Source organism: Ursus americanus, chromosome 25 (genome assembly GCF_024610735.1).
Source record: "Ursus americanus isolate L20-20 chromosome 25, mUrsAme1.1.p, whole genome shotgun sequence".
NCBI lineage: Eukaryota > Metazoa > Chordata > Mammalia > Carnivora > Ursidae > Ursus > Ursus americanus.
In genome coordinates this window covers 3019613-3046298 of record NC_142151.1, presented here as the reverse complement: position 1 = coordinate 3046298, position 26686 = coordinate 3019613, and the positions used below count along the sequence as shown (strand labels likewise).

General features: G+C 36.2%; 2 protein-coding genes across 9 annotated transcripts in view; one reads left to right on the top strand and one right to left on the bottom strand.

Moving 5' to 3' along the window:
- DCP1B (decapping mRNA 1B) overlaps positions 1 to 26686 on the bottom strand; it is a 53527-nt gene that overhangs the window by 16009 nt on the left and 10832 nt on the right. For all 5 annotated transcript variants that reach the window (XR_015721585.1, XR_015721586.1, XM_045774891.2 and 2 more), the window contains 2 exons: positions 2745 to 2811; positions 172 to 307 (listed from right to left, as the gene is read on the bottom strand). Coding sequence is in view for 3 of the 5 variants with exons in the window: in XM_045774891.2 (XP_045630847.1) it covers positions 172 to 307; positions 2745 to 2811 (203 nt within the window). In the remaining 2 variants the exon portion in view is untranslated. The remainder of the gene's footprint in view (positions 1 to 171; positions 308 to 2744; positions 2812 to 26686) is intronic.
- Positions 5351 to 26686, top strand: part of CACNA1C (calcium voltage-gated channel subunit alpha1 C) — a 734056-nt gene continuing 712720 nt past the window's right edge. For 2 of the 4 annotated variants that reach the window (XM_087855496.1, XM_087855495.1), the window contains exon 1: positions 5351 to 5788. In XM_087855496.1, coding sequence (XP_087711622.1) covers positions 5650 to 5788 — 139 coding nt within the window. In that variant the 5' untranslated portion in view covers positions 5351 to 5649. The remainder of the gene's footprint in view (positions 5789 to 26686) is intronic. The other 2 variants (XM_087855491.1, XM_087855502.1) reach the window with 2 other exon arrangements.

Below are 26686 nucleotides of genomic sequence, written 5' to 3'. Positions count from 1 at the left end.
TTTTAATCCACTTAAAATAAATGGTATTCTTTAGCTTGCTAAAACCAAATAGAGATTTAATTTTTAATTCGATTTTGTCTGGTGGAAGGAATAATAGCACTAACCCTTTCCCACAAGCATATTACCACTGTAGGATTTAAGTATGTTTCACAAAGGAAGACAAAAACTCACCTTGGTGTATTCATCTTTGGCCTTGGTGAGCATTCTTACGATATCTACTTCCTTGCCCTCTCCTGAATTGAGGATCATTGGGGAGTTTCCTGCTCCACCTCCTTGATGGGCTTTCAACTGTTCATATTGAGTTAGGCTAGAAAAATAGAGGGGAAAATCCACACAAGAAGAATGAACTCAACACAAATGGCTTTTAAAACCATCTAATTCCCACCCACTTGTTTTTAACTTTTTTTTTTTAAGATTTTATTTATTTATTTGTCAGAGAGAGAGAGAGCACAAGCAGGGGAGCGGCAGGCAGAGTGAGAGGGAGAAGCAGGCTCCCTGCTGAGCAAGGAGACTAATGCGGGGCTCCATCCCAGGACCCTGGGATCATGACCTAAGCCGAAGGCAGATGCTTAACCCACTGAGCCACGCAGGCGTCCCCACTTGTTTTTTATCTTGTTATAGTCATAATAGAAGTAAGACTGCTTAGGAAGTGAAAGAAGAAAACTGAGAGTTGAGGTTCTGATAGAGAATACATGTATGAACCCAGAGGAAGGGTGGCCAAACGATCCTGCAGGCCAAATCCGGTGCACCATGTGTTTTTGTAAAGAAAGTTACAAACAGCCACACTTACTGGTTTATGTATCATTTACATTTACAGCCAGCTTTCACACCATGACTGCAGAGCTGAGCAGTTGTGACAAGACTATGGCCTCCCAAGGCCTGAAACACTCACTATCTGGGTTTTTTTTTCAGAAAAGTTTGCCAACTCCTCATTTAGAGCATTTGAAAGGACTCATTAATTGCTGAGGAAACCCAATTTAGAGTTCTCAAACATTGAGCAAACCGCGTGGCAAATCAAGATCCCTCCCCTTCCTTGTTTCAAGGTCCCTTGTAGTCAAAGCAAAATTGATCTCAGCAACTCAAATATTGTACTCCTCTGGCAATTTATAAACAGCAGAGATTCCATTCTAGAAGGGGGGCATTTAAAAAACAAAATGGAGCAACGAAGAGTGTCTTCTGTTTTCCTGAAGACAATACAGGAGAGAGACCAGATCGCTCCTACATGGTGCCAGGTAACATGGAGAAAGACACTTTTTCTTTTGTGTGCTTTGATTTTCAGCTCAAATTTTTAAAACGGCCATGTCATTTATGGTAAAAGACATCTGAGAACTTACTGGGAGATCTAATACTAACTGAGGAAGGGCTCGGAATCCACACATATCAGCTGCTTATTGCTAGTCAACAATCAATTTCCTGCCCCAGCTGTTAAGTAATTACTGCAGAATGCTAACAGTTTGAACAGGGGCTCTTGGCTGAGACACAGGGTATTTTTTCATCTATATGAAATCCTGCTATTATTATCCGTTGTACAGTTTACAATAACATGAATGTGTTAGGACCTAGTTGTTATAGGGGTAAATACCAGTTTGAACACACTTAATCACCATCCGCAACGTGAGCTGGTTACCTACAATTAGCTATCACTAGATTTTCAGATACCTATTTATAAAAAAGTGTTCCCCACATTTCATTTTTGAGGGTCACTTTTTAGTCATTTCATTGCCCCAGGATTTAAAATCAGAAAATGGTTCTTTTACAGATGGAGATGTTTTGTCAAATCTGCGTGGGCAGCAGCCATACTGTGTGCTCGGCAGAGCCTATCACGGGCTGACATACAGCATGTGTAGGAAACTCATTTCATTCTGAGGCTCTAAACCACCTCCAGAAAGCAGGGACATAACTGCCTCACAGGGAGCAGCCTCGGGGCTCAAGAACTGGTCAAAGAGTTGACCAGTCACAGAGGAGACAGCACACTTACCTGGGCTGCCCTCTCAATGCAGCCAGGGAGCCAAGACCCCGATTTAAGTGTCCCAAAATGCAGGCGAGACAAACCACAAGGTTATCAAGAGATTAAAAAAAAAAAGAGACTTGCAAACAATGAATCATGGAACACTACATCAAAAACTAATGATGTACTGTATGGTGACTAACATATCATAATAAAATAAAATTTAAAAAGAAATAAAAAATAAATTAAAAAAGGGACTGCCTATTGATCACTAAACTAACATTAACTTCGATATTTCCAACAAGATTGAAAATAAAGTCTATCCTAAGTACTCACAGCATTTGAGACGGCAAGAAACTCTGCTTCCACAACCAAGGATATGCAGTTAAAGGAAAGTGTTTAGGGCAGGAAGGAAAGATCTTAGAGAATGTGTAGCAGCCTTTAAAATGTTCCGAATTTTCTTTTTACTGACAGCTATACCGATAATTTTTCAGAGAAAAAACCCTGCTAATTTACAAATGAGGAAAATATTGAAGAAAACTACCATCTGCAACAATTCATATTATAGATATTTCACACATGCAGAACAAAAATGAGGTGAACTGTTCTACATGATAACCTAGTAAAATGTAAAAAGTTGTGACTTTTTCATTTAAGTGAGAGTAAATGTCTTCCTAGCCACGGTGGAAAGGACTGCTGTAAGAGCTACATTCTGCTAAGAGTATAGTGGAGATACACCGAGAAACACAAATGAAAGCATCATGTCCAGAAAAATACTTAGCCTTTCAGCACCTACTTTTTCATAAGCTCTGCAATTCTTTGGCATTCTTCTTTATCGTAAAACCAAATCCCATAAATGGACACTGCAAAAAACGTATCAAATTATGAGGACCTTCAAAATTACAAAATGGAAAGAAATTCCCTTTCCAACTTAAAGAAAACACATACTTATGGATGAAACCAATCACTGGAGTTTAAGCTTGAAAACCTAGGGTTGGAATTGTCTAAGACCACACAGAACTCTGGAGTGGTCTTATGCATACACAGGGACACATACCTCCCCCCAATAAAGTGCACGGTCCTTAACAATATAGCACCTGAAAGTAACAGGCATTGGGCAAATGCTTCTTAAATGAATCTATACAGATTGAGGATGAAACCAGAATTTCTAAACTCCTGGCTTTTAAACCTTACTGTGCCCAGACTCCATTTGCCCATTTATACACATATTTCATCTTTATTGAGAAGTATCCAGAAACCTGATGCACAAAATTAGGCCTGGAAACCTCTCTTCCTCCTTCTCCACCTCCTCCTCCTCCTCCCAGGAATATGTTCACTGAAAAACTGGCTTTGTAAGCTCTTAGTTAGGACACAGTGCAGGAAAAAGTAAAATTCAATAACAAATTTCTGACTTCAAAATGCCTGTATGGGAAATTTACAGCTGTTGAAAGATGAGATGCGACCATGACTTAATCATTTAGTAATGAAAGAAAAATGTGGTATAATGGAGCTACGGATTCATTTAACAATTTTCAAATAAATTGTATACTTTAGTATGTGCCTATCTACATCATTTTTATAGCAAAGGCTAAACAGTTCCAAAATACATTTATAAAGATCTAGTTGAGGGTCTGGTGCTATTAATCATATAAACAACACATTAGCTACAGACACATTTTCAAACGCTTCATTGAAAACAGCGGCATTGTTATGATAGGACAATGAAAACCAACAAAACATATTTTTTAAAGGAAAAACTTTTTAAAATTTAAACATTCAAAATATTTAATTCTATGAATATTATTTGGTCATTAAAACAGCTGTGATACTTTGACAACTCTTTCCCCACCTACCTGACCAATGCCTCAGTGTGGGATTTCTGCTTCTTGTCAGTAATGATTCAGATAACAAAAGCTTCAGGAAATGTCTTCTTAGTGCTATTTTAGGCAGATATTTTTTTTAAAAGGAACCCCATAAATCTGAATTACTCACTTGCCAAAAGGTGGCAACGGGGTTTTTTAAACTTTTTGTATGATTAGTGTGCCAGGGTTTCTTACCAACCTACATGTGAAGAGGGAAGAAAAAGAATGGAAAGAACCCTCCAGCATTTTCTGGAATAGAACCATTTTATCCTCTTAGAAATACGTACACATATTCCTCTTTAATACATTGATAATCTTTTGAAAAAAGCCTGAGTTCTGAAGCCTATGTGCAAAGCGAGCCTTACTATGAAAAAGAAATTCTTTTGTCTCAAGATCATTAAATGTGTATCTTAAAACTTTTCATTCAAGATTGTTAGCAGTCCATCCACACTAAGGTCCTACTCTGACTGCCTACACACACTGTGACACACTAACCCACCTCGGCTTGTGTCCTTGGAAGCATAAGTACAACAGATCACCGACATTCAAAGCCAATAAATCTGAATATGTTTGTGTCTTACGGTGGTTTTAATTTTAGTTATAAAGCTAACAGCTGAGTCTACTTTTTTGGTGACAGTGATAACTTCCTTTCCTGGGAGACTGGGTTTTCCAAAACTATCAGGAAAGAAAGGTGGTAGGTAGCAGGAAAGAAAGGTGGTAGGTAGCAGGAGAGAAAAACACAGCGTGACTAAGAAGCCCCAGGCCCAGTGGCAGTGGGGAACCAGCCATTTGTGCCTGGTCTGTAGGATACATTAGCAGAAATGTTCTGAGTGTCATTTTGTTTGTTTGTTTGCTGTTACACATTTGTGGCATCTGACATAAGGAATTCGGTTTTCCTAAGAGCTGGATGCCAAGGAAACTGTTGATACAAACAGAAAAGCAGTTTGACAATGTCATTATCATGAGATAACTGAAATGTAGATTTAGGGAGGAAAAATGCTATGAAAACATCTTTCAGATGTCAGCGCAGAATGAAGGGAAGACCAGGTTTGTAATGACTATTTAAGACTTTGAGGAGATTTCTTTTGGACCTATTTATCTCTAAAACAACATGACTTCAAGAGTAAAATGGGCTCCTTTTGAAATAGCATTTTTCATCCTCGTTAATATTTGGTTTGAACGTAAAATCTAACTAGTCAGTGGAGAAAAAAAACAGATTTACCAACAGTCCTGGCTCCTGAAGGGTAGCACCAAGATAAAATGTCAAACCAGGCCTAACTTTTTTCTCCTTAAAATAGTTTTGCGACTTGCGTTACATTCCAGCAGGAGAGGGGCCGCGGTTCCGTGAACATGCATTCCAACCGAAGTTTTCTGCCTCTTAGGTCCCAGGTCTCCCAAGCCCTGGACAAACCTATCACTCTTCCCGCACGAGAGGGTATATCAAAGCAGCTCGTGGTGATATATAAAAACCAGAGATCATCATGCCTCAGGGAGGTGATGAGCTGACAGGCTGACAGAAACCATTAACTTCACATTTCAATCCCAGTTTTCCTGTAAAAGCCACTGGGTGAGAGGCCCATCCTTAGGGAGGCAGTGAGCACGCAGGCAAGGAAGAAAAAACTCGGTTGAAAAGAACCCAAAAAGAAGGTGTGGTTTTTCGAATTCTAAGCCTGATAAAGTAATCACCGTGACCTGAATTTGCAGGGACCTGTGGGACGCTGACACGTTACTGTGGGAATGACCTCTGGGCTTTGAGAAATCACCAGGAGGGAAGCTCGCGAGGAGGATATTTATTTACTTTAAAACATTGACCTATTAGTACACATCTGGAAGTTCACCATGCTTCGAGCCTTCGGCCAGCCTGCTGCACCTGCATACCAGCCACTTCCCAGTCACCCCGCCTCCGAAGCCGAGGCGAAGTTTAAGGGCACTTTGGTGCATGAAGCTCAACTCAACTGCTTCTACATTCCTCCTGGAGGTAAGAAACCCAAAGTGGGGTAAAGAATGGGAAGAACAGGTTGAAATGTACTCCAGAATGTTTTAATGATGTCTAGAATGTGTGGCATAAGGACTCATCTTTTTGGCAGTCCTCTTCGTATTTAATACAGGACATTTCAACGGCACAGTTGCGAAATCTTGCCTAAAACTGCACTGTCTTGGTCTCTCATGCTTTGGAAATTCTCAATCAGAAACAAAACCAGTGTTTGGGGCAACAGGCAAGGTAATATTGCCCTTACGTAGCTGTTGAAACATCAATCTTCCCTTTTTCTTTTAATTCTGTGTGGATGATTAAGGAAAGCAAAATCTCCCTATTAGATTTCATGTCTGAATATCGTAGGTACACACAGGTGACAGACAGAGCAAGGTGGTTGTATCTGATGATGGTATTTTCTTCTTTTTAAATTTCTTCAGCAGAAAGCTCTAAAGCTGATAAAATGTTAAGAGGTTAGTTAAGAGGTCATCAGAGGCAATATGAAAATGGTCTTAAGTGCACATTCATCTAGAACTCCTGGATTCTTATTAGCATGGAGCGTTAGTTCATTCTGGATGATCTTTGGGGATTTACCTCATCTAGGTTATGTTCCTAGCAAATATTTCTATACAATCTGTTCTTTTAAGACATTTATCATTTTTTGCATATTTTACCCAAAATATCTTTCAACTCAAATCATGAATGGTAGCTAGCAATCTTTTAACAAGGATTCATGCTAATATTTGTGCAACTTTAAAACATAAAGCATATTTCCACACAGTTAGGAAGTAGATAATACATAAATACATAGGTAAAGTTTAAATAGGCATGAGAAGGACATCTGATTTGGTAATGCTCTCCCCCTCCAGCAATAATTTCACTCAAAAGCATAGGGATATATATTTCTTAGTCGGAATGCAGTTAAGAAGGCATTTAAATTCTCTTTTTTCACTAGGAAAACTATGGAAATGTGGCAGCGTAAATCACACAAATCTCTTCTGCGCACTTAAGGATAAACCAAAATTTTAAAATTCCTTCAAACCCCATTCCTTTAATCAAGTTTTTCCCAAATGAGTGGAATAATAATCCCAATGTAAGAACCAAGAACATCTAATCATACATTTGATGTAAACACTTGTTTTTGAGACTTCACTCAAATATATTTCTTGATTTATGGTACCATTTATCTAGTTCAAGTTTCTGTAAGATTGACCAGCTGATGATGACGGTTACTGGTACTTGGTAGTAAGCACGCACAGTTACTACGCCCTGAAAGACCACAAGGTAGCTAAGAAATTAGAAAGTTAGAACCGTGAAGTTTTAGAACTGGAAGGCAGCTGAGAAGTGTGCAGTTCAATTGCTTATTTCACTAACGAGGAATGTGTGGTCTCACAAGGTGAAATGATTTAGCCAAAGACGTCTTGACTGGTTCCATCTGTTTGCTCTGAAATATGTTCCTCCCCCAGCCTTACAAATGAAATAAATAAGACTGAATCAAGTTTTAATTTGAGTTCTACGTTTGGTTATAAGAGACAGGAATGAGGCTTTTCTAAAACCGAGCTTCATATGGACTCTCAAGAGGAAAAAAGGCGAGAGGGAAGGGAGGAAGGAGATGAGTGTGGAAGGAAGGAAAGGAGAGGGAGGAAAGGGGGGATTCTGAGGCTTCTAGTATTGGCCATACTTTGATAGCAGTGAGTGCTAGGACAGCAATCACACCGCCCATGTCCTGGCAGCCACAGATGGGAAACACAAGCTCTGTTTGGCGGCTCCATCTTGACTCTGTACTTCTACCCCATTTGGAATGCTTTGCACTAATAATGTTTTTCTTCCTCATGTTCTTTAATGCCTTTAAAGTAATGTTCTTTCATTTACCTTTTGCCTCAGCTCTACTGACCAAACACGGACACAATCTTGTAAAACAAACTCTTCACTGGCCATAGAGAGTCTACATAGCACTGTTATCTTTGGCCCCTGGTCTGGTTCTTTTCATATGACATAGTTTTACTGCACCTCACAAATCAGTGATCCCGTGATCTCAAAATATTGGAAAGTTCACAGTAGATGGGAAGCAGTTTCTATTTTATGGGTAACTAATCCTCATGAACATTTTGGGAGAAACAGTAGAAAACCTAAATAAATATTGTGAAGTAGAACAACCTTTTCTCTAAATAAGTTAACTTCATTAGAAAGTTAATGCCATAAACAGCAACAACAGAAACAATCTCTCAACTAAAGCATTAAACTAATTTGGATTAAATTAATATGTATCTCCAACTATAAACTAGCATTTATTATTTTGAAAGAAAAGGATGGATTTATCTTTTTAAAAGTTTTTGTTATAACAAACGCGCGTTATGTCATTAGGCCTTCCTAATCTCCACAGAGGTCATTATCCTCCCAAAATGAGACTCCAGAGGTCTGCTACTGGCCTCAAGCTCATGAAAGGCCAGATGGAATCTTTTTCATGATACACTAACTTCCTAATTTTATTTATTTCAGGGGAAAGTTCCTTTAATTTAAGAGATTTAACAGAGTAAATAACCATTTAAAAAACTAGGAAGCAGAAAAAGTCATCGGTAATAATAAATATAAATAGGAACAACTTATTCTGTTTTGTTGGTCATTTACATTTGTATTTTCTTTTTGTTCATAATCCTGCTGATTAGTTTCAAAATTTCCTAGACCGCAAATAACAAACATGGGTTCCCCAAAGTGTCTTTCCCCCTCTCTGAGCTAAGAGTCCTCCTGAAGACTCAGGTTTTCCCATTCCTCTAGGGATAAAGAGCCTCAACTTCTCTGTTGTTCCTGTAGATTTCTGGATATCCTTGGACCAAAAAAAAAAAAAATTGAGCACACACCATAATTATTTACACAACTGTTTCCTCCACTCGACTATGAGCTCCAGCATAATGGCTGGCATGTGGTAGAGATCAACAAGTATTTGCTGAGTTGAACTGAAATCAGACTTCAAGATCCTATATTATCAATTCTCCTTGTAATGCTAATATTAGTAGTTATCATATTCTGGGCTAATTACACATCACAGACTAGATGCCTAGATCCTCTGTATTCAGTGATCACAACCTCTACCAGGGATTACAGCATGGGGATCCTACAGTGCTCCTTTACTTCTCTTTCTAACTGGAGTTTATTTAGCTTTAAACATTTGGTAACCTTAGGCATTAGTAATGTTGATGGAATTTTGTCATTAGGGGACGAGCTCCCTAGGATTGTATATTTCTATTGATCCAGCACTATGCAAGCACTAATGTATTCATTTTATGTGTATTTATTATTACAACAATTCTACCATATACCAGTCTTCCTGATTGAATACCTGTCAGGCCCTGGCAACTAAGAGCTCAAAGAATGCAATTAATCTGCAAAATCACATGCATTTATCTTCAGAGTATAACTAATAGTACTTCAATCTAGCAGAAAAAAATAATTCAAATTCCAGTCGTGTCTGATAATAGTAATCTGAAGCTTACATGTACAAGTACCTAAATTATCTTAAAAACCTAAGATTTATATGCAATGTCAATTATTCCAGCAACACATTGAAAACGTACTATCTTAAATGAATCTCAATGTAGCAAAGTAAGTCTTATCTCATACAACTGTAGTTTGCAAAAAATACATGTTTAACCTAAACATAAGAGTATTTCTACAGGTCAAAACTTGTTCCAATGAAAAGCAGACTTCCTCATATTTTAATCAGATTATTTAACCAAGTATTTAAGAATCATAGGAATAGCTTTGCTGAAAGTACCCTACCTATAATGTATATGATCAATGAAAAATTTCTAAGATTTTATATGGCGTTGGCCTTCCACGAGGAACTGAATACTGTTCTTGATTGAAGGAAAGTGAGCCAGAGTTTCTGTACTTTTTTCCAATTTGACTTTATTTAGAATTATGGATATAGGAGATACTACTTTTTCCAAAGCCCTTTATGTTATACATAGTTGAATCATGTTTTGGTCCCACTTAAATTAAATTAGAGCTCTAAGGCTGAATATAAGATAATTCTAACACAAATTCTTGGCTAAAATTGTTTTCTTTTTCCAAAACCCATAAGAACATGATGATTTGCAATTTTTCCTTTTGTAGGTTAAGAAGAAAATTAATCCAATAGTTTCAAATTGATTATTTGAAACTATTTTCTAAATGATTTTTGGACAAAAATCAGTAATATAAAAGACAGACTCTAAAAGAACAGATATGAACACTCAGTGTAGCCATAATGAGCACTTACTATATGCAAAGCACTGTGGTAGTGTAGGAAAACTGAAAGATGCTTCACACATTAAGCATTTCAGAATGTTTTGGAATCCAGTTTTTGCTCTGCCAAGATTTAGACTTCTATCATGCCAAACTGGGCTCTCAGAAACAAAATATAAAATACATTCTATCTCCAAGCCACAAACTTAGTGTATGAATCCAAACAGCATCACTATGCAGATGTTTCTTTGGTAGAAGTCGAGAATCTTAAAAGTGTTTATGGTTCAGGATAAAATAAAAGTGACTTCACTTTAATTTCACTCTCACATAGTATCTGTGTATCACCTTTGCCACATGGGTTCTTCATCTAGGCATGCCAGATTGCTAAGGCAAATTAAGTTTAGAAATGCTTATACCATTTCCAGTTAAATTCATCTGACAGCCCTATATCCAGTGAGTCCCCTACTAATAAATGATGAAAGTCTGGAGGCTGCATAAATTGGGTGGTCAGGGTGAAGAGAAGTATTGTTTATCCACCTCGTGTGTGTGTGTTTCAAGGAGCTACAAGGTATCACAACTCAATAGAGTAAAAAACAACATGAAACCTAGACATACCACGTGACTCACGAGTGAAATTTTGCTTTATGTGAGGCTTTTCAGAGCTTTCTTTAATTGATAGGATGTCAGTTATTTAGATTAATAGTATCCTTTAGAGTTTAGATCTTTTCCTTTCAACATGAACTGAGCATTGACAGAACAAAAGAGTAATTCTGGGTTAAGGTCAGAGTGACAAGTTTCATCACTCAAGTCACAGTAGATGTATGACCCTTAATCATATATTAAAACACAGTAGCTTTCTGAGCAATGATGCATAATAAATAGATCAATTTTTCAGTTAGAATGGTAAAGGAGACTTACAGAGAGAGTAAGATTCAGTGACCACATTATAATTTTTAAATTTTGGTGGTCTTTCTCTGTCACTAAGAAGCACAGGCTTCCAGCTGGTAGAAAGAATCCTTGCGTATGGTGACTAACGTAACATAAGAAAGAAAAAAAAAAAAAGAAAAAAGAAAGAATCTTTGGTTCTCTAGTGCACCAACGGTGCTCTCACATACAGCAGAAGAGCAAGACTGTATAGGTTTCCTATTCTGATTGCATATGAAATGTCAAATTCCTTGTCCCCCATTCCATACTGCACATGATTTGAATGAGTTTACTTTAAGGATCTTGTATCACTGGACAGATCCTTAATAGAACATTCTCTTCTTATTCCTGCAAATACTAAGATTCTGCCTAGCAAGAATGTCAAGTATTTTTAGCCATATAATTACTTTAAAGATGTTTCTTGACTCCAGAGGGCTTCAGGAGTTCAGTAAAATCCCTAAAGTTGTATGCATGCCAAACGATGTGTATATATGCAAACAGACATGTTTGAGGTAGACAAGTACAAAGCATAGACACCCCCCACCCCGAACAATGCCTGACACATAACAGGCAATTAAAAAATATTGCAAGTGCAGGCAGGAAGGAAATTCATAAGATTGTCAAAGAGATTTGTGACCCAAAGAAGGCTAAGAACTACTATTTGAGGATCAGTACACCACTAAATACCTTAGAATGGAAAAATAAACTCTCAATTATCTGTGGGCAGATAATGTGACTTTCATTTTCTCAGTAATAAATTTACACAGAGTTCTCTTTTAACCTTTCAAATTGCTTTTGTAATAATTGCCTGAACTGATTCGAAGGTTAAGAAAACAGATGATAAAGTCTTGAGGTCTTAGAATTTGTTAAGTTGTAGGACCTTTTATTCCTCCACGTGGCCTGAAGTCTAGGAGAGGGCTTAAAAAGATTTCACATCCTCAGCCACAGCAAGGGTCAACCACACAGTTCAGCTTCCGTTACTGCTTTGCGTTATTAGCTTGAGAGGTGGGATTTCCTTCCTTCTTCCCCTCCTTCCTCCCTCCCTTCCTTCCTTCTTTCCTCCCTCCCTGTCTTCCTCCCTCCCTCCCTTCTTTCCTCCCTTCCTTCCTTTACTCCCTCCCTCCCTTCCTTCCATCTTTCCTCCCTCCCTCCCTTCCTTCCTTTTCTTTTTTTTTTTTTTAAAGTAGGCTCCATGCCCAGTTTGAAGCCCAACCTGGGGCTTGAACCCTGAGGTCAAGACCTGAGCTGAAATCAAGAGTAGGACATTTAACCTACTGAGCCACCAGCCACCTGAGAGGTGGGATTTTCAATCTCTACCATGAAATGGCCAACGGGGAGGAATTTCAGAAAGCTGAGCTACTTTTGGCTCTTTCTCAATTACCCCAAGCATAACGTCTTCAAAGCTGGACAAAAACATCAGATGTATGTCCATGGAGGACAATTCTAGAATTAATATAAATGATTTGGGAATTACTTTAAGTACATTGTATGTGTCTATTTCTTATCTAGATGTGTTCATTTTCGGTGGTTATTTGGTACCACAGGACAAAATATTAAGATGTAGTCTCTGTAATTTATTACTCATGCCACTGCTTTCTCAATAGCCTAGATAATCAATAACCAATCAATTAATGGCAGTATACTGAAAAAGAAAACATTTTACAACATGTATTCAAAGTATAGTGAGCAATGTTTCCAAACTGTGACCTACCTTTGTTTGCAAATTTGGCTTTCTTGCTGCTATTATTTATTATGGCTATGCCCAGGTACCTTTCAACTGGAGCTTTGGAAAAAATTAAAGCCTATACCTCATAATATGCTTTCTAATAGCCATCAAGAAAGATCTTATTAATTGCTTACCATATATTAATTGTTTACTATATATTTTGTTCTAGGAAAAAGACTGCAGAAGAAATGCTAGGGCTTCTCTCTGCCAGAAAATTGACTTAAAAAAATGACTCTTAAAAGGGAAACGGAAAGTTAATTCCTTCCACTCAGGAAAAAAGATTACATTGTACAGGTTTTCACATATTCAGCAAAAAGAAACCTTTCTTCTTTGGCCATGTGGAGGAAGTAGATGGCCTAAGACAGAGGAAAGGGGTCATAGCCTTCCCAACAATCTGAAAACTAGAAACTCAAAACTATTTCCATCACCTCAAATTACTTAAAACTTTCAGTTGAGGTCATATTACATGAAAGGTTTTGGTATCATTTTGTTTAAAATCCTGGAGATGTGTTTTAAAATAAGGACAGTTCTACAACCAGGTTGAGGAAGCCAAGATACGAACTTGAGAAGAGTTAGTATAGCATTCTAATCAACTTAGAAGAAGAGATCAAGATGAGATGAAGCCCTGGTTAATAAATGCCAGGATAAAACAGAAAGACCACCAATGATATTTAAGTATTCATTTATTTAAGGTCTTCTTTGATAAGGTTCAATTATTTCTTTTTTTAAAAATTGAACAATACTTTATATATGATAAAAGGCACAGAACTTAAAGTGTTTTGTTTGATGAATTTTGGCAATAATACACTCTTAGGTAATCAACCACCCAAAACAAGACCTAAAACATTGTCATCACTTATTTTCAGGCAACAACTACACCATTTCCGCCACCAACCCAGCAGACACAATCGTTTTCTGCTTTCCATCACCATAGATTGGTTTTGCCTGTTCTTAGACTTCATATAAATAGGATCATACAGTATATACTGTTTTGTAGATGGCTTCTTTTGCTCAGGATGTTTTTGAAATTTATCCATGCTGTTGAACCAATTGGTAGTTCATTCCTTTTTATTGCTAAGTAGTATTCCCTTATATGGATATACTAAATTTGCTTGTCCATTTACTTATTGATGAAGGACATCTGGGTTATTTCCAGGGTTTTTTTGGGGGGGGTTGCCAATTATAAATAAAATTGTTATGAACATTTGAGTAAAAGTCTTTGTGTGGACACGTTTTCATTTCTGTTAAGTAAATACCTATAAGTGGAACCTGTTGGATCATATGACAATTACGTTTAAGTTTATAAGAAATTGTCAAACTATACTCCAGTGGTAGACCATAGACCTCCGACCTCCGACCATCAATGTATGACAGTTTCAGTTGGATAATGTCAGTTTTTAAAATTTTGGCCACTCTACTAAGTTATGTGGTATCCTCATGCAAGTTTTAATTTGCCTATCCATCCAATGTGTGATAAGCATATGAAAAAGTGCTCAACACAATTAGTTATGACAAAATGCAGATTAAAACCACAATGAGATAACACTTCAGAACTCCTAAAATAGCTCAAGTTAAAAGGAACAATGTCAAGTGTTGACAAGGATATGAAACAATTGGAACTCTTATACATTATTGGAAAGGGAATAAATAGGGATACAACTTTAGAAAACTGTTCAGCAGTATCTACTAAAGCTAAACATCTTTATACTATATATAAAGTGGTTGGTAAAAACTCAAAATAAGTAAGTGCATATATCTACCTAAACACCACGGGCCAGAATCCTCATGACAACTTTATTCACAGTAGTTCACTAGAAATAATTCAGATACCCACTAACAGAAGAATAAGTTAATAGACTGCACTATTTTGAGGCTATGGACTACTACACAGCAATAAAAAGGAATAAGCAATTGCTACACACAATAACTTAGAAGTTCCTGATGATTACTGTTGAGCATCTCTGTATTGGCTATTTATATACCTTCTTTTGTAAAATGTTAAATATTTTGCCAAAATTTTAAAAAGATTTATTTATTTGAGAGAGAGAGAGACAGAGAGAGTGCAAGGGGAGGGGCACAGGGAGGGGGAGTGAAACAGACTCCACTAGAGCACAGAGCCCGGTGTGGGTCTCGGTGTCAGGATCTTGAGATCATGAACTGAGCTGAAGTCAAGAGTCAGACACTTAACTGACTGAGCCACCCAGGCGCCCCAAATATTTTGCCAATTTTTAAATTGGGTTGTTTGTCTTCCTATTACTGAGTTTTAAGACTTATTTATATATTCTGGATGTAAGTACTATGTCAGATACATGCAGTGTAAATATTTTTTCCCAGTCTGTGGCTTGCCTTTTCATTTTCTAAAAGGTATTTTTAGAAGAAAAGTTTTTGATTTGATGAATTTTTCCTTTTGATGGGATGCAACTTATCATTTTTTCTTTTATGGTAAATGCTTACAAGATTCAATTTAAATCTACTGTTTGGTAATACTACCTGTTTTTAACCATTTTTGATAAAGTGTTATCGATTCAGTTGCGTCTATAAACATGGAAAAAGGATTTCTTATTTAACTCTCAGATAAAGTATCTATAGCATAAACCTTACTGTTAAAGCCATAAGACTGTGGTTTAACAGGGCCATTGGAAAATAGGAACATGACTTGTTTTCATGTATCATAATTAAAATACCAACTTTGGCACAGTGAATAAACATAAATATCAAATCAGAATGTCTCAATAAAAGTAAAACAATTTGAAGGAAACATTCTATAAAATGTTTTTTAAAACTTAAAGTTTCATGAAGAACTTTATACAAGATTAACATTTTCCTACATTATATATCTCTTCTTAGAATTATTAAATTTCTCAAGATGAGGATACACGAATTCTCAAAACTTGCAATAATTTCTAGGACTTTCAGGTAAATGCTACTACTATCTATATAAAATCAACCTTGAGGAACAGAGGAATTCCTATGTAAGCTGCTGAAATTCTTTAGTATTTTGAATTTCTATCCAGGAACCACCCAGAGCTTTAAGTTATATTTATTGTCTGTTGGAAAATGCTCCAAAGGTAAAAAGATTGAAGAAATAGTTGTTGGTTAAGTTTTATAGGTTACCTTGAATAAAGAAATCTAATAAAAACAGTTCAGTACTCATTGCAAATACTTAATAGTACACACTTAATGCAAGGAATTAAGTGTTGCAGGGGAGTAGGATACCTTGCCCTGTAGGAGCTTACACTCTAGTAGAGAAACTAAGGCATATATGTAAGATAAAATGTAAGTACTAGTAAGTGCCTGTTGTGTATTTCCAGCTCAGCATTTAGATCATTTTGAACGTTTTAGTTTATATATCTGTCTTGTGTGCTAGGATAGTAAACTCTAAGAGGGAAGGAATGTATCTTAGTCATTACTGAACTCTCAAAACCCAGCACAAAATCAGTATCAACAGACAAATGCTCAATAAACACTCACAAAAGTCAAGGAAAGAGAGTATATGCTGCAGCAAAAAATCACAGCTAGATAGAGGAATTATAAAAACATTAGGGAGAGGTCCAATTTCAGTTGGATTTTGAAATATGGTAGCGATTAGTCAGGGTGAGGGAGAGAATTCAAGGAGGAAAAAATAAGCACGTTTAAAAGCATGGAGGTAAGAAATTAAAGAGTATTCTGGGAAAGCATATAGTTGTGTTTGGTTAGAACAGAAGACAAGGGGCGCCTGGGTAGCGCAGTCGTTAAAGCGTCTGCCTTCGGCTCAGGGCGTGATCCTGGCATTCCGGGATCGAGTCCCACATCAGGCTCCCCTGCTATGAGCCTGCTTCTTCCTCTTCCACTCCCCTGCTGTGTTCCCTCTCTCGCTGGCTGTCTCTCTGTCACATAAATAAAATCTTTAAAAAAAAAAAAAAAAAAAAAAAAAAAAAAAGAACAGAAGACAAGTGTGTAAAAGTAATGGTGCACTTGGCCAGAGAGGTAAACTGGGACCTGACTATATAGCAAGCTTTAAACACCTGGTGAAAATGTTTACTTGGTAGGCATTTGAGATTTTGAGCAGGAAAATGACTTGATCAGACTTACGCTTTAGGAAGATAAATCTAATAGTGGATGGAGGGGATAAGCCAGTTGCAAACTATAAGGCTAATGCTATGTCATCCTTTTTATATGTTCCTGGACTCAATTTGTTAGTATTTTGTGTGTGCGGTAAAACATAAATAACATGAAACTCACTATTTTAACCATATTTAAGTGTACAGTTCAGTGCATTAAGTACACCCATGGTGTTTGCATCTATCTCCAGAATTTTTTCATCATTCCAAGCTAAACCTCTGTACCCATTAAACTCTCCATTCCCTCCTCTCTCCAGCCCCTGGTAACCACTATTCTACTCTCTGTCCCTCTGAATTTAACTATTTTAGGTACTCCATGCAAGTGGAATCATACAGTATTTGTCCTTTTGTGTCTGGTTTATTTTACTTTGCATGAAGTCTTCAAGGTTCATCCATGTTATAGCATGTATCAGAATTTCATTCTGGTTGAATAATATTCCAGTATATGTATATGCCACATATTGTTTATCCATTCATCCACCACTGAACATTTGGGTTGTTTCCGCATTTTGGTTATTGTGAATAATGTTGCTATAAACATTATTTTGTTGATGGTTTTTATATCTGTGTTTATGTGGGATATTGGTCTATAATCTTCTTTTCTTGTAATGTCTTTGTCTTGTTTTGGTATTAGGATAATGTTGCTCATAAAATAAGTTGGGAAGTATTTCTTCTCCTATTTTCTGGAAGAGATGCATAAAATTAGTATTATTTATTTTTTGAATGTTTGATAGTATTTACCAGTGAAACCATCTGGACCTGGACTTTTCTTTGTTAGAAGGTTTTAAACTACAATGTCAACTTAATATAGACAGGGGATTATTTGGGTTATTTAGTTCTTGAGTACATTTTGGTGATTTGTGTTTTTCTAGTCCATTTCACTAACTTGTCAAATCGATGGACATGGGGTAGAGCACAGTATTTCCCTTATTATTCCTTAATGTCTACAGAGACCCACTCTTTCATTCTTGATACTGCTCATTTGTGTCGTCTTCTCCCCCACCCCTTGATCAGTCTGGCTGGGGTTTTATCAGTTTTATTGACTCTTTTCAAAGAATCTGCTTTTTATTTCACTAAGATTTTTTTCCTAGTTTTTGTTTTTTGTTTCATTGATTTCTGGGCTTATTTTTATTTTTTCCTTCTTTCTGCTTCCTTTGCGTTTAATTTGCTCCTCTCTTCAAATTTCTTAAAGTGAAAGCATGAATTACTCATTTGAAAACTTCCTTCTTTTTTAATGTATTTGATGCCATAAATTTCCCTCTAAGCCCAACCTCAGTTACATTTGACATATTATATTTTAATTTTTATTCAACTCATATTTTCTGATTTGTCTCCCTCTTTGACACATGAGTTATTTAGAAGTGTGTTGTTTAATTTCCAATCATTTGGGGATGTTCCACATATCTTTCTGTTACTGATTTCTAAGTTCAAATGCTTGTGATCAGAGAGTGTACTTTGTATGATTTCAATTTCTTCAAAAATTTTAAGGCTTGCTTTATGACACATGACGAAGTTTATCCTGGGGAACGTTCCACATGCACTTGAGAAGAACATGCATTCTGCTCTTGTTGGGTGGAATGTTATAAATGTCAGTTACATCAAGTGAGTTTATAGTGTTTTTTAGGTTTCTAAATCCTTGCCGTTTTCTGTCCATTTGTTCTATCAATTATGCAAAGTAGAGTACTGAAGTCTCCAAGTATAATTGCAGATTTTATTTCTCCTTTTATTTCTATTACTTTTTGCTTCACATTTTTGGAAGCTGTTATTAGGCGCATATTAATGGTTGTTATGTATTTTGGATAAACTGACCTTTTATGTCATGTCCCTCTTTATCGCTGGCAATTTTCTTTGTTCTAATGTTTATGTCAATATTAATATAGTCCAGCTTTCTTTTAATTAGTATTTGCAAAGTATATCTTTCTCCATCCTTTTACCTTTAACGTATCTATATCATTACATTTAAAGTGGGTTTTTAAACAAACAGCATATTGTTGGGTCATGATTTTTTATCCAATCTGACAATCTCAGTCTTTGTATTGGCATGTTTAGACCATTTACATATACTGTATCTAATATGGTTAGATTTAGATCTACTGTTTTGCTTTATGTTTGTCTTTCCTATGTTTGGCTCTGTTGTTCCCTCCTTTCTTGCCTACTTATGTATGACTTGAAATGTTTTTAGTATTCTGTTTTATCTATTGGTATCTATATATCTTTGTATTTTTTTTCCGTAGTTGCTCTAGGAATCACAATATATATATACCTAACTTTTCACAGTATATTACAGTTTTCATTTTACTACTTCAAGTAAATGTAAAGGCTTTACACCTATATAGGTCCCCTTACCCTCCCCCTTTTATTATAGTTGTCACACATATCATATCTACATACATTAACTCACCTCCTGACAACATAACTTTCGCTTTCAATAATCCTGTGCATTTTAAAGATCTTGAGAGGAGAAAAAAATAGCTACTTTATTTACCTATATATTTACTATTTATGCTGCTCTTCTAAGGCATCCTGCAATTCCAACTTCCCCTTTGGTATCATTTCCCTTCAGTCTGAAGAACTTTTTTTTAGCATTTATTTTAGAGCAAGTCAGCTGACAAAGAATTCTTTTAATTTTTCTTTCTCTGAGGATGTCTTTAATTTCACCTTAATTCTGGGGGGATATTTTCACTGGAGATAGAATTCTAAATTGACAGTTCTTTTATTTCAGCACCTTGAAATGTTGCCCCATTGTTTTCCAGGCTTTATGGTTCCTGGAGAGAAATCCGGAGTCATTCAAAACATTGTTCCTCCATATGTATCATTTTCCTCTGGTTGCTTTCATGATTTTTTTTTTTAAATGTGCTTTTCGGCAGTTTGATTATGATGTTTAAGAGGCATGGTTTCCTTTGGGTTTATCCTGTTTGAGGTTCATGGAGTTTCTTGACGCCATATATTTGTGTCTCATCAAGTTTGCTAAGTTTTCAGCCATTATTTCTTCAAAAAATTTTCTAAACAAGTCTTTTTCTCCCTTTTTTCTACTCCAATGACACCAATCCAGACCTTTTGATATTGTCCTACAGGTTTCTGAGGCCTTGTTTTTGTTTGTTCTGTTTCATTTTGATCTCTTTCCTCTCTATTCTGCAAACTGGGTAATTTCTACTGATCTGTCTTTGAATTTGCTGACTCTTGATTCCTCTGTCATCTCTATTTTGCTATTAAGGCCACCCAGTTAACACTGTATTATTCAGTTCCAAATTATCCATTTGGTTCTTTTTATACCAATTTCTCTGCTGAGAATTTCTCTCTACATTCATATTAAGAGTATTCAGTTTTACCTCATGGAGCATAATTATAGTAACTGTGTTAAAGCCACTGTCTTATAATTCTGACACTTAGATCATCTCAGGGTAGCCAATATTGACTGGCTTTTCCCTTGAGAGTTGATCAGATTTTCCTGGGTCTTCGCATGATTAGCAATTTTGGATTGTACCAAATGTCCAACATTTTGGTTACATTGTTAAGATTCCAAGTACACTTTAAACTCCCCAGAGAATGTTTATTTTGTTTGAGAAGGTGTCTAATTCATTTAGGTTTAGATAGGAAGTTCTCTCTTGCCTTTTGTGGGAAATGGTTCTCATGCCAGTTCCATTTCAATGCTGTGTCTGCTCTACATATATACCACTTAGGATGGTGGTTTATATTATAGGTGAGTTCTCAAAGCCTTTGCTATGTTTGTCTTTGTTACATGTATGTGAACCTCATAGGTGAGACCAGGACTTGTGTCAGTTCATAATCAGAATTAGGAGATCTTATTCAGCTTTCTCCTCTAGAATCTCTCCAACTCTCCAGCTCTCAAAGGCCCTTTACCCCAGACCTCTGGCTATAAAGTCAGGATGTCTCTCAGAGTTTCGGCTTAACAGAGTCAGGCAATCTGCATAGTTTGGGCTGCTCACAGGGTGAAGCAAAAGAAAGAAAAAATATATAATGGGAACCCTCCCCAACCCTGCAAGTCTTTGGACCACAGGGGCCCTGGTTTCCAGGTACTGTGGCAGAGACAGGCTATTTCTTGGGATCTTCAGGTGACTGTGCCATCACCATCATTGCCACAGTAGCAGTTCAGCTTTGCACTGCAACTGGCTTCAGGGTAGGGCTAGGAGAGAGAAAAGGGGGAAAAGAGGTAGATTCTTTCCATACTTTGTAGCTCACAGGAGTCTATTTCTCCAGTTCCCAAACTAAAAAGAAGGAGTTTTTGTTGCTTAGTTTTTGTTGCTTTTGTCCATAGTTCTGCAACTTGGCCCACTCTTGAGTCACCATCAGGAGATAAGAAAAGAATAAAATCCAGAAATTCACCACTATCTTGGTTGTTCTTCAGGTTTTGATTTCCCTTCCCAAAATGCCTGTTGTTTACTTTCAGAATCTTCACTGAGTCGCTTTTTGTATTTAGAACTTTTAGTTCTAAACGGTGAGAGAGATGTCTGATAGCGAACTTTCTGTATTTTGGCTGGTGCTGGAAGCTTAATCCCTTTTTGTTATAAGGAGTTATGAAATACCCCCAAGTAACAGGTAATGAAAAGCCTGAACTGGAATGGATGTGGGAAGGGAAAGGAGGAGAGAGCAGCAGAACCACTACTGAAGTAGGACTTAGCAATTGTCTAAGAAAGCTTTGGTTTACTGTACTATTACCAAACATGCTAAAGTATAATTTATATGAATGTTTTAGCCTTACAAATAATCTGTTACTAAAAATGAGTACTACAAGAGCTCTGCCCTGCAACCTAAGGAAGTTATACTTTTGGGGATACACATTAAGTCTTATTCTTGAGTAAATTTTCTTACAGAAATAATGCTATACCTGCTAGTGCTATATTTCATAGATGCATCATTATAATGTTACTGTGTGACTCTTCAGTATGTGCACAATGGGCTAAAAATACTCTTGCGAGTTGACTCAGAAACCTAACAAAAATATTGTTTCTATGAATGTATTCTGCTATTCAAATTTTTAAATTTTAATTATCAAAATAATACATGTACATAATTTAAAGAGCCATATACTATTTATATAATTAAATTATAATCTGCAGAGCCATATAGTGTACTATAATTATATTTCCTTCGTTTTATGATACTTTGTTTTCCCAGGAATTAAGAATTGCCTCCTTTTGTTGTTGTCTCTCAGTTTTCAATGTTTCTACAGCATCACCAAACTTTCTTAACAAGAAACTATAAATGTCCCAATAGACTCAAAGTATTAGTTGTGAAGTTTTTCTTGGACACCCTTCCTGAAGCCCTTTATCCTTATACTTTAATTTAGACTGACCAATCTCTGGTTGTACAGCAGTCATTACGGGATTCCTCTTGACCATTGTTCTCAGAATTCCTTTACCTCCATCCAGCATTTGGAGCCCCTTTTTCCTGGATAGCTTATGTATCTGTCACAACAGGCCCAATTATGCTTTAGTAATAGATGACCCCCAAAATCTCAGTGGCTTTCAGTGATAAAGATTTATTTCTTGTACACATTACATGTCCATCACGGGTCACTTTTACCTCTGTGCCATGTTATCTTCATTCCAGGACCCAGGCTGACAGAACAGCCTCTGCCTAGAACACTGCTGGTCATCACAGCAGAAGGAAAAGAGACATGGTGAATCATGAACTAGTTCTTAAAAGTATCTGCTCAGAAGTGACACAAACCACTTCTACCTACATTTTACTGGCCAAAGCAATTCACAAAGTCATACTTGAGTTCAACAGGGTCATTACATATCCTCCTGGAGGGTGGATCAGTGGGGGGAGGAACCCAAATCACGTAGTCAAGTCTGATATCAACAGAGCAGAGATATATAATCTTCTGCAGGGAGGCAAAGCTAATACATCATGAATAATAAAGCTATCATAGCATGACTTCCTCTTTCTTGTTTATTCCATCTTTTTCATGAAATGCATCCTCCACCCCTGTAGGTTTATGCCCCTTTTTATTCCTTTATTGTCATTTCAACAGTTTTGGGAGAACCACAGGAATGTATTCAATACACCATGTTTAACCAAAGACCAGCAATCAATTACTTTAAAACGGAGCGGCTAGGACATGGCCTATTTGAAAGAGGAGGACTGTCTGTAATTACCATTTTCATTTACTGTATCATATTCCATTATTTATAGCAGTTTTTCCCAGATCCTACAAATGTCAATAAAGGATTTAAACTGTGTTTCTTTCTGAATACAAAACTACCCAACATGGTAAATTTACTTTAAAACTGAGGCAGAGTTTCTAAAACAACTTTATCTTAAATATCTTGATTTTGCCTTTTATTATTTCCTCTAAGCTCCAGGTTTATGTTTGCAATGAAATCAAGCAGCTTGAAAGAATTTAATTCTACTTCTGTAGACACAGACAATGGTGTATTCAACATGCTGGTCTAACTCTACCTGCCTCTGCTGTCTGTAACTTACCTCAAATCTTATGATATATTTGGGAAAATACAATCTTATTTAGTTGTGAAATGGAAAATACAGGAAATGGTTGCTAAAGGGCTATAATAGAAAAGAAATGGTCACATTCAGCTTTTTATTACATTAGTTTTTATTTGATATTCTAATAACTGAGATACAAGAGATTCTCAAAGAAAAACAAAATTGCTTTTTGAACTTTGGAGTGTGCAATAAAAAGATGAAGTATTCTTAAAAGGTAAACCTTGCTCAAATGCATCATTCATGTATGTTAGTACTTTTACTGCTAGGGCCTGGGCTCTTAAAGTTAGGCTCTCTCAGGGTGCCTGGGTGGATCAGTCAGTTAAGCATCTGCCTTCGGCTCAGGTCATGATCTCAGGGTCCTGGGATCAAGCCCCACATCAGGCTCCCTGCTCAGTGGGGAGTCTGCTTCTCCCTCTCCTTTTGCCCCTCCCCCCACTCTTGCATACTCTCTCTCCTTGTCTCTCACTCTCTCAAATAAATAAAATCTTTAAAAAAATAAAGTAAAAAATAAAGTTAGGTTTTCTCAGTTCAAAATTGTCATGGAAACTGGTAAGTGACTTAAATCTCTTTAATCTCAGTTTCCTCATTTATAAAACAAGAATAACAGTATTTCCAAGAAAAAGTTACCAGAGATAAATAACCCATGTTAAGCCTTGACGTAGTGCCTGGCAGACAGTAAATGCTCAGTAAATGTTTGCTGAATAAATGAATTTCTGTCCTTAATTAACAGCTATCTTACATTTAAAGTTTATATACGCCAAACCCAATCACAAGCAAACTTAAAAACTATAAATCCTTTAATGTAATAACACTGTATATTTTGTGTTTGGTGAAATTCAAAGTTACTTATTTATTAAACATCTTTTTTTTAATTAAATGAAGAAATTTTAAGATTTTTACTCCTTGATTTTGTTCTTCTAAATTCATCCAATCCAAGACAGGGATAACTGTCTCCCTAGATAACTAATTTTTTTCTAACTTAGTGAATCGAAAATACTCCATGAGAAAACTCACCACAAACCTAAATCAACTCTACCTTTTGACATGTCCAAATACGGCCTATGACATACCTAGGCCGAAGTAAAATGCCAACACTATACTGAGAGATTCTTGATTACACAGGTCTTGAGGGGTACAGAGTCTTAAAAACCATTCTTGAGGGAAGCTGGCTTCATTGTTCAAAGGACGATCTATATGTTATTAGAGAATACGTAAACCATATAGGATTATTACATAAAGTATTTGAATTCTTTAGAAACATCTGAGAAGTATCTGAGACTCTGAAAGCAACATGGAGTAAACTCTTCTGTGAACCTTTGATGGCAGAGACTAAAAAGGCTTTTAGAAATAAACTAAAACCAAAGACTATGGCTGCAAAGGCAATTATTACCATATATTAAGGAGAAAACAAAAAGCAAATAAACCTAGAAAGGTAAATAGATCCATTTCCTTCCATTCTTTGCTGTTCAACTGATTTCATTTCTTTCTTATGGAAATTCATTGGAAATATTCTGTTATGTATCCAAAAGGCTGCCTTCCATTTGCATTCATGTTTAATAGTATAGAGAACAGTGGAAGTGATGTAGAAAAAGAAAAAAAAAAAGCAGAATTTATGGGTTTCTGTCAGGTCTGTCATCTCATTGAGCCTCACTTTTCTCATCTGCAAAATGACAGTGAAAATGTCTGCCCTACAAAGCTATGATTATGAAATACGGTAAAATAAATGAAAATGCCTATAACAGTGCTGTTCAATGGAAATATAAGGTGAACCACAAATGTGAGCCACACGTGTAATTTTAAATAAAAAATTAAAAGAAGCAGATGAAATTAATTTTAATAATTTATTTTATTTAACTCAATAAATTCAAAATATTATCATTTCAACAGATAAATCAATATAAAATTATTAATGAGACTTTTTTTTTACATTCTTTTTTGGTACTAAGTCTTTGCAAATCAGTGTGTATTTTACACTCACAGCACAACTCAATTCAGACTGGCCACACGTCCAGCGCTCCATGGCCACTTGCAGCTAGGGGCTACCATATTAGACAGCAGAGGCCTGGAGCCAAGGTGAGGCTTGATATGTTTATTATATCCAAACACTATTTCCCATCAGATATACTCTGTGGGACTTAGGAAAGCTATTTTTAAAAATTAACTACATTAAAGAAAGTTTTTATTTTTTATTTTTGATATAGTATGTTATATAATATGTAATATTGTGATAAGAATTTAAAATAAAATACTATCTAAACTGACTAGACGAAGTATTTATCCAAAATAAGAACCAAAAATGATTATTATAAGTTACTCATATTCATTTATTTTATATTTATTTTTGTGATTATATTGTTAGGATTTGAATTATATATTAATATATTTGACATACTCAAATAATCTAAAAAAAAATAAACCTGACATATCTATACGCACACAAATAATCCAAATACCATCTACAACTGATTTAACTACACTCCTAGCCAAGAAATAGGAATAAAGAACAAAATATTTCCCTATATTACTAAGTTTTTCACTTCATAGGACTTACCATTGGTAAGCCATGCTACAGTTTTAATGGCTTTTTTCTAATAAAAACTTAACTGTATTCTCTAAATAACAGATGACCACCTATTCGTAGCAACTTGATTATATGTGAATATAATTATAAGTTAAAATGCTATATTTATTTTAAAACAATTCACTGGAGTTAAAACATTAAATATTATTTGTATTACATTCATTATTTAAATTACACTGAATAGTATACAGTTGGCAAATTCTTGTATCTTGATCTCAAAAGCAGGGTGGAAAATGTATGGAAAACAGTTCTTAACTGCCAGGTCTTTCTGAAAGTTATGCACAAAGCACAGATCACGTGCACGCACAATTTATATTTAAGTATGCTCTTGTTTTCTGTGTATGGAGATGCTCCTATAGTTCACATATTTTTCATCGATTTTTCTCTGGGCTGCCCAGTAATCCAACACAGTGGTCACATAATCACAAGAGTAAAATGAGAGAGAACATTGGATAGGCGATTGCTACACCTCGTTTCAAATCAGACAAGGACCATTTAGTTACCTAACATAACTTCAGCTTTACAAAGTGTTAGGAAATTCGTAATGACCCAAACTCTTTGGACTTTGGTTTTTCATTTACTATGTGTTCAGAAGATGGCAAAGTAGAATATAGGCCCTCTTCCTCCAGTATCCTATCAGGAGGCTCAGTCAGAAGTGATACACAAGGAAAAAGTGCCACTAGCCAAATCATTAATTCTGTATCTGGAGCGCCGCCTATGTGTCTGCCCCTCTGCAGTCTCCTGACCAAGAATCTGCCTCCCCCAGTGCTACTCAGGTTTAAAATCACTGATGGGTTCACACTACAAACAGGTCTAGCTGCAGAAGATGGGGTTCAAATACTTACATCATCATATTCACATTGTTTTCATTGAAATTT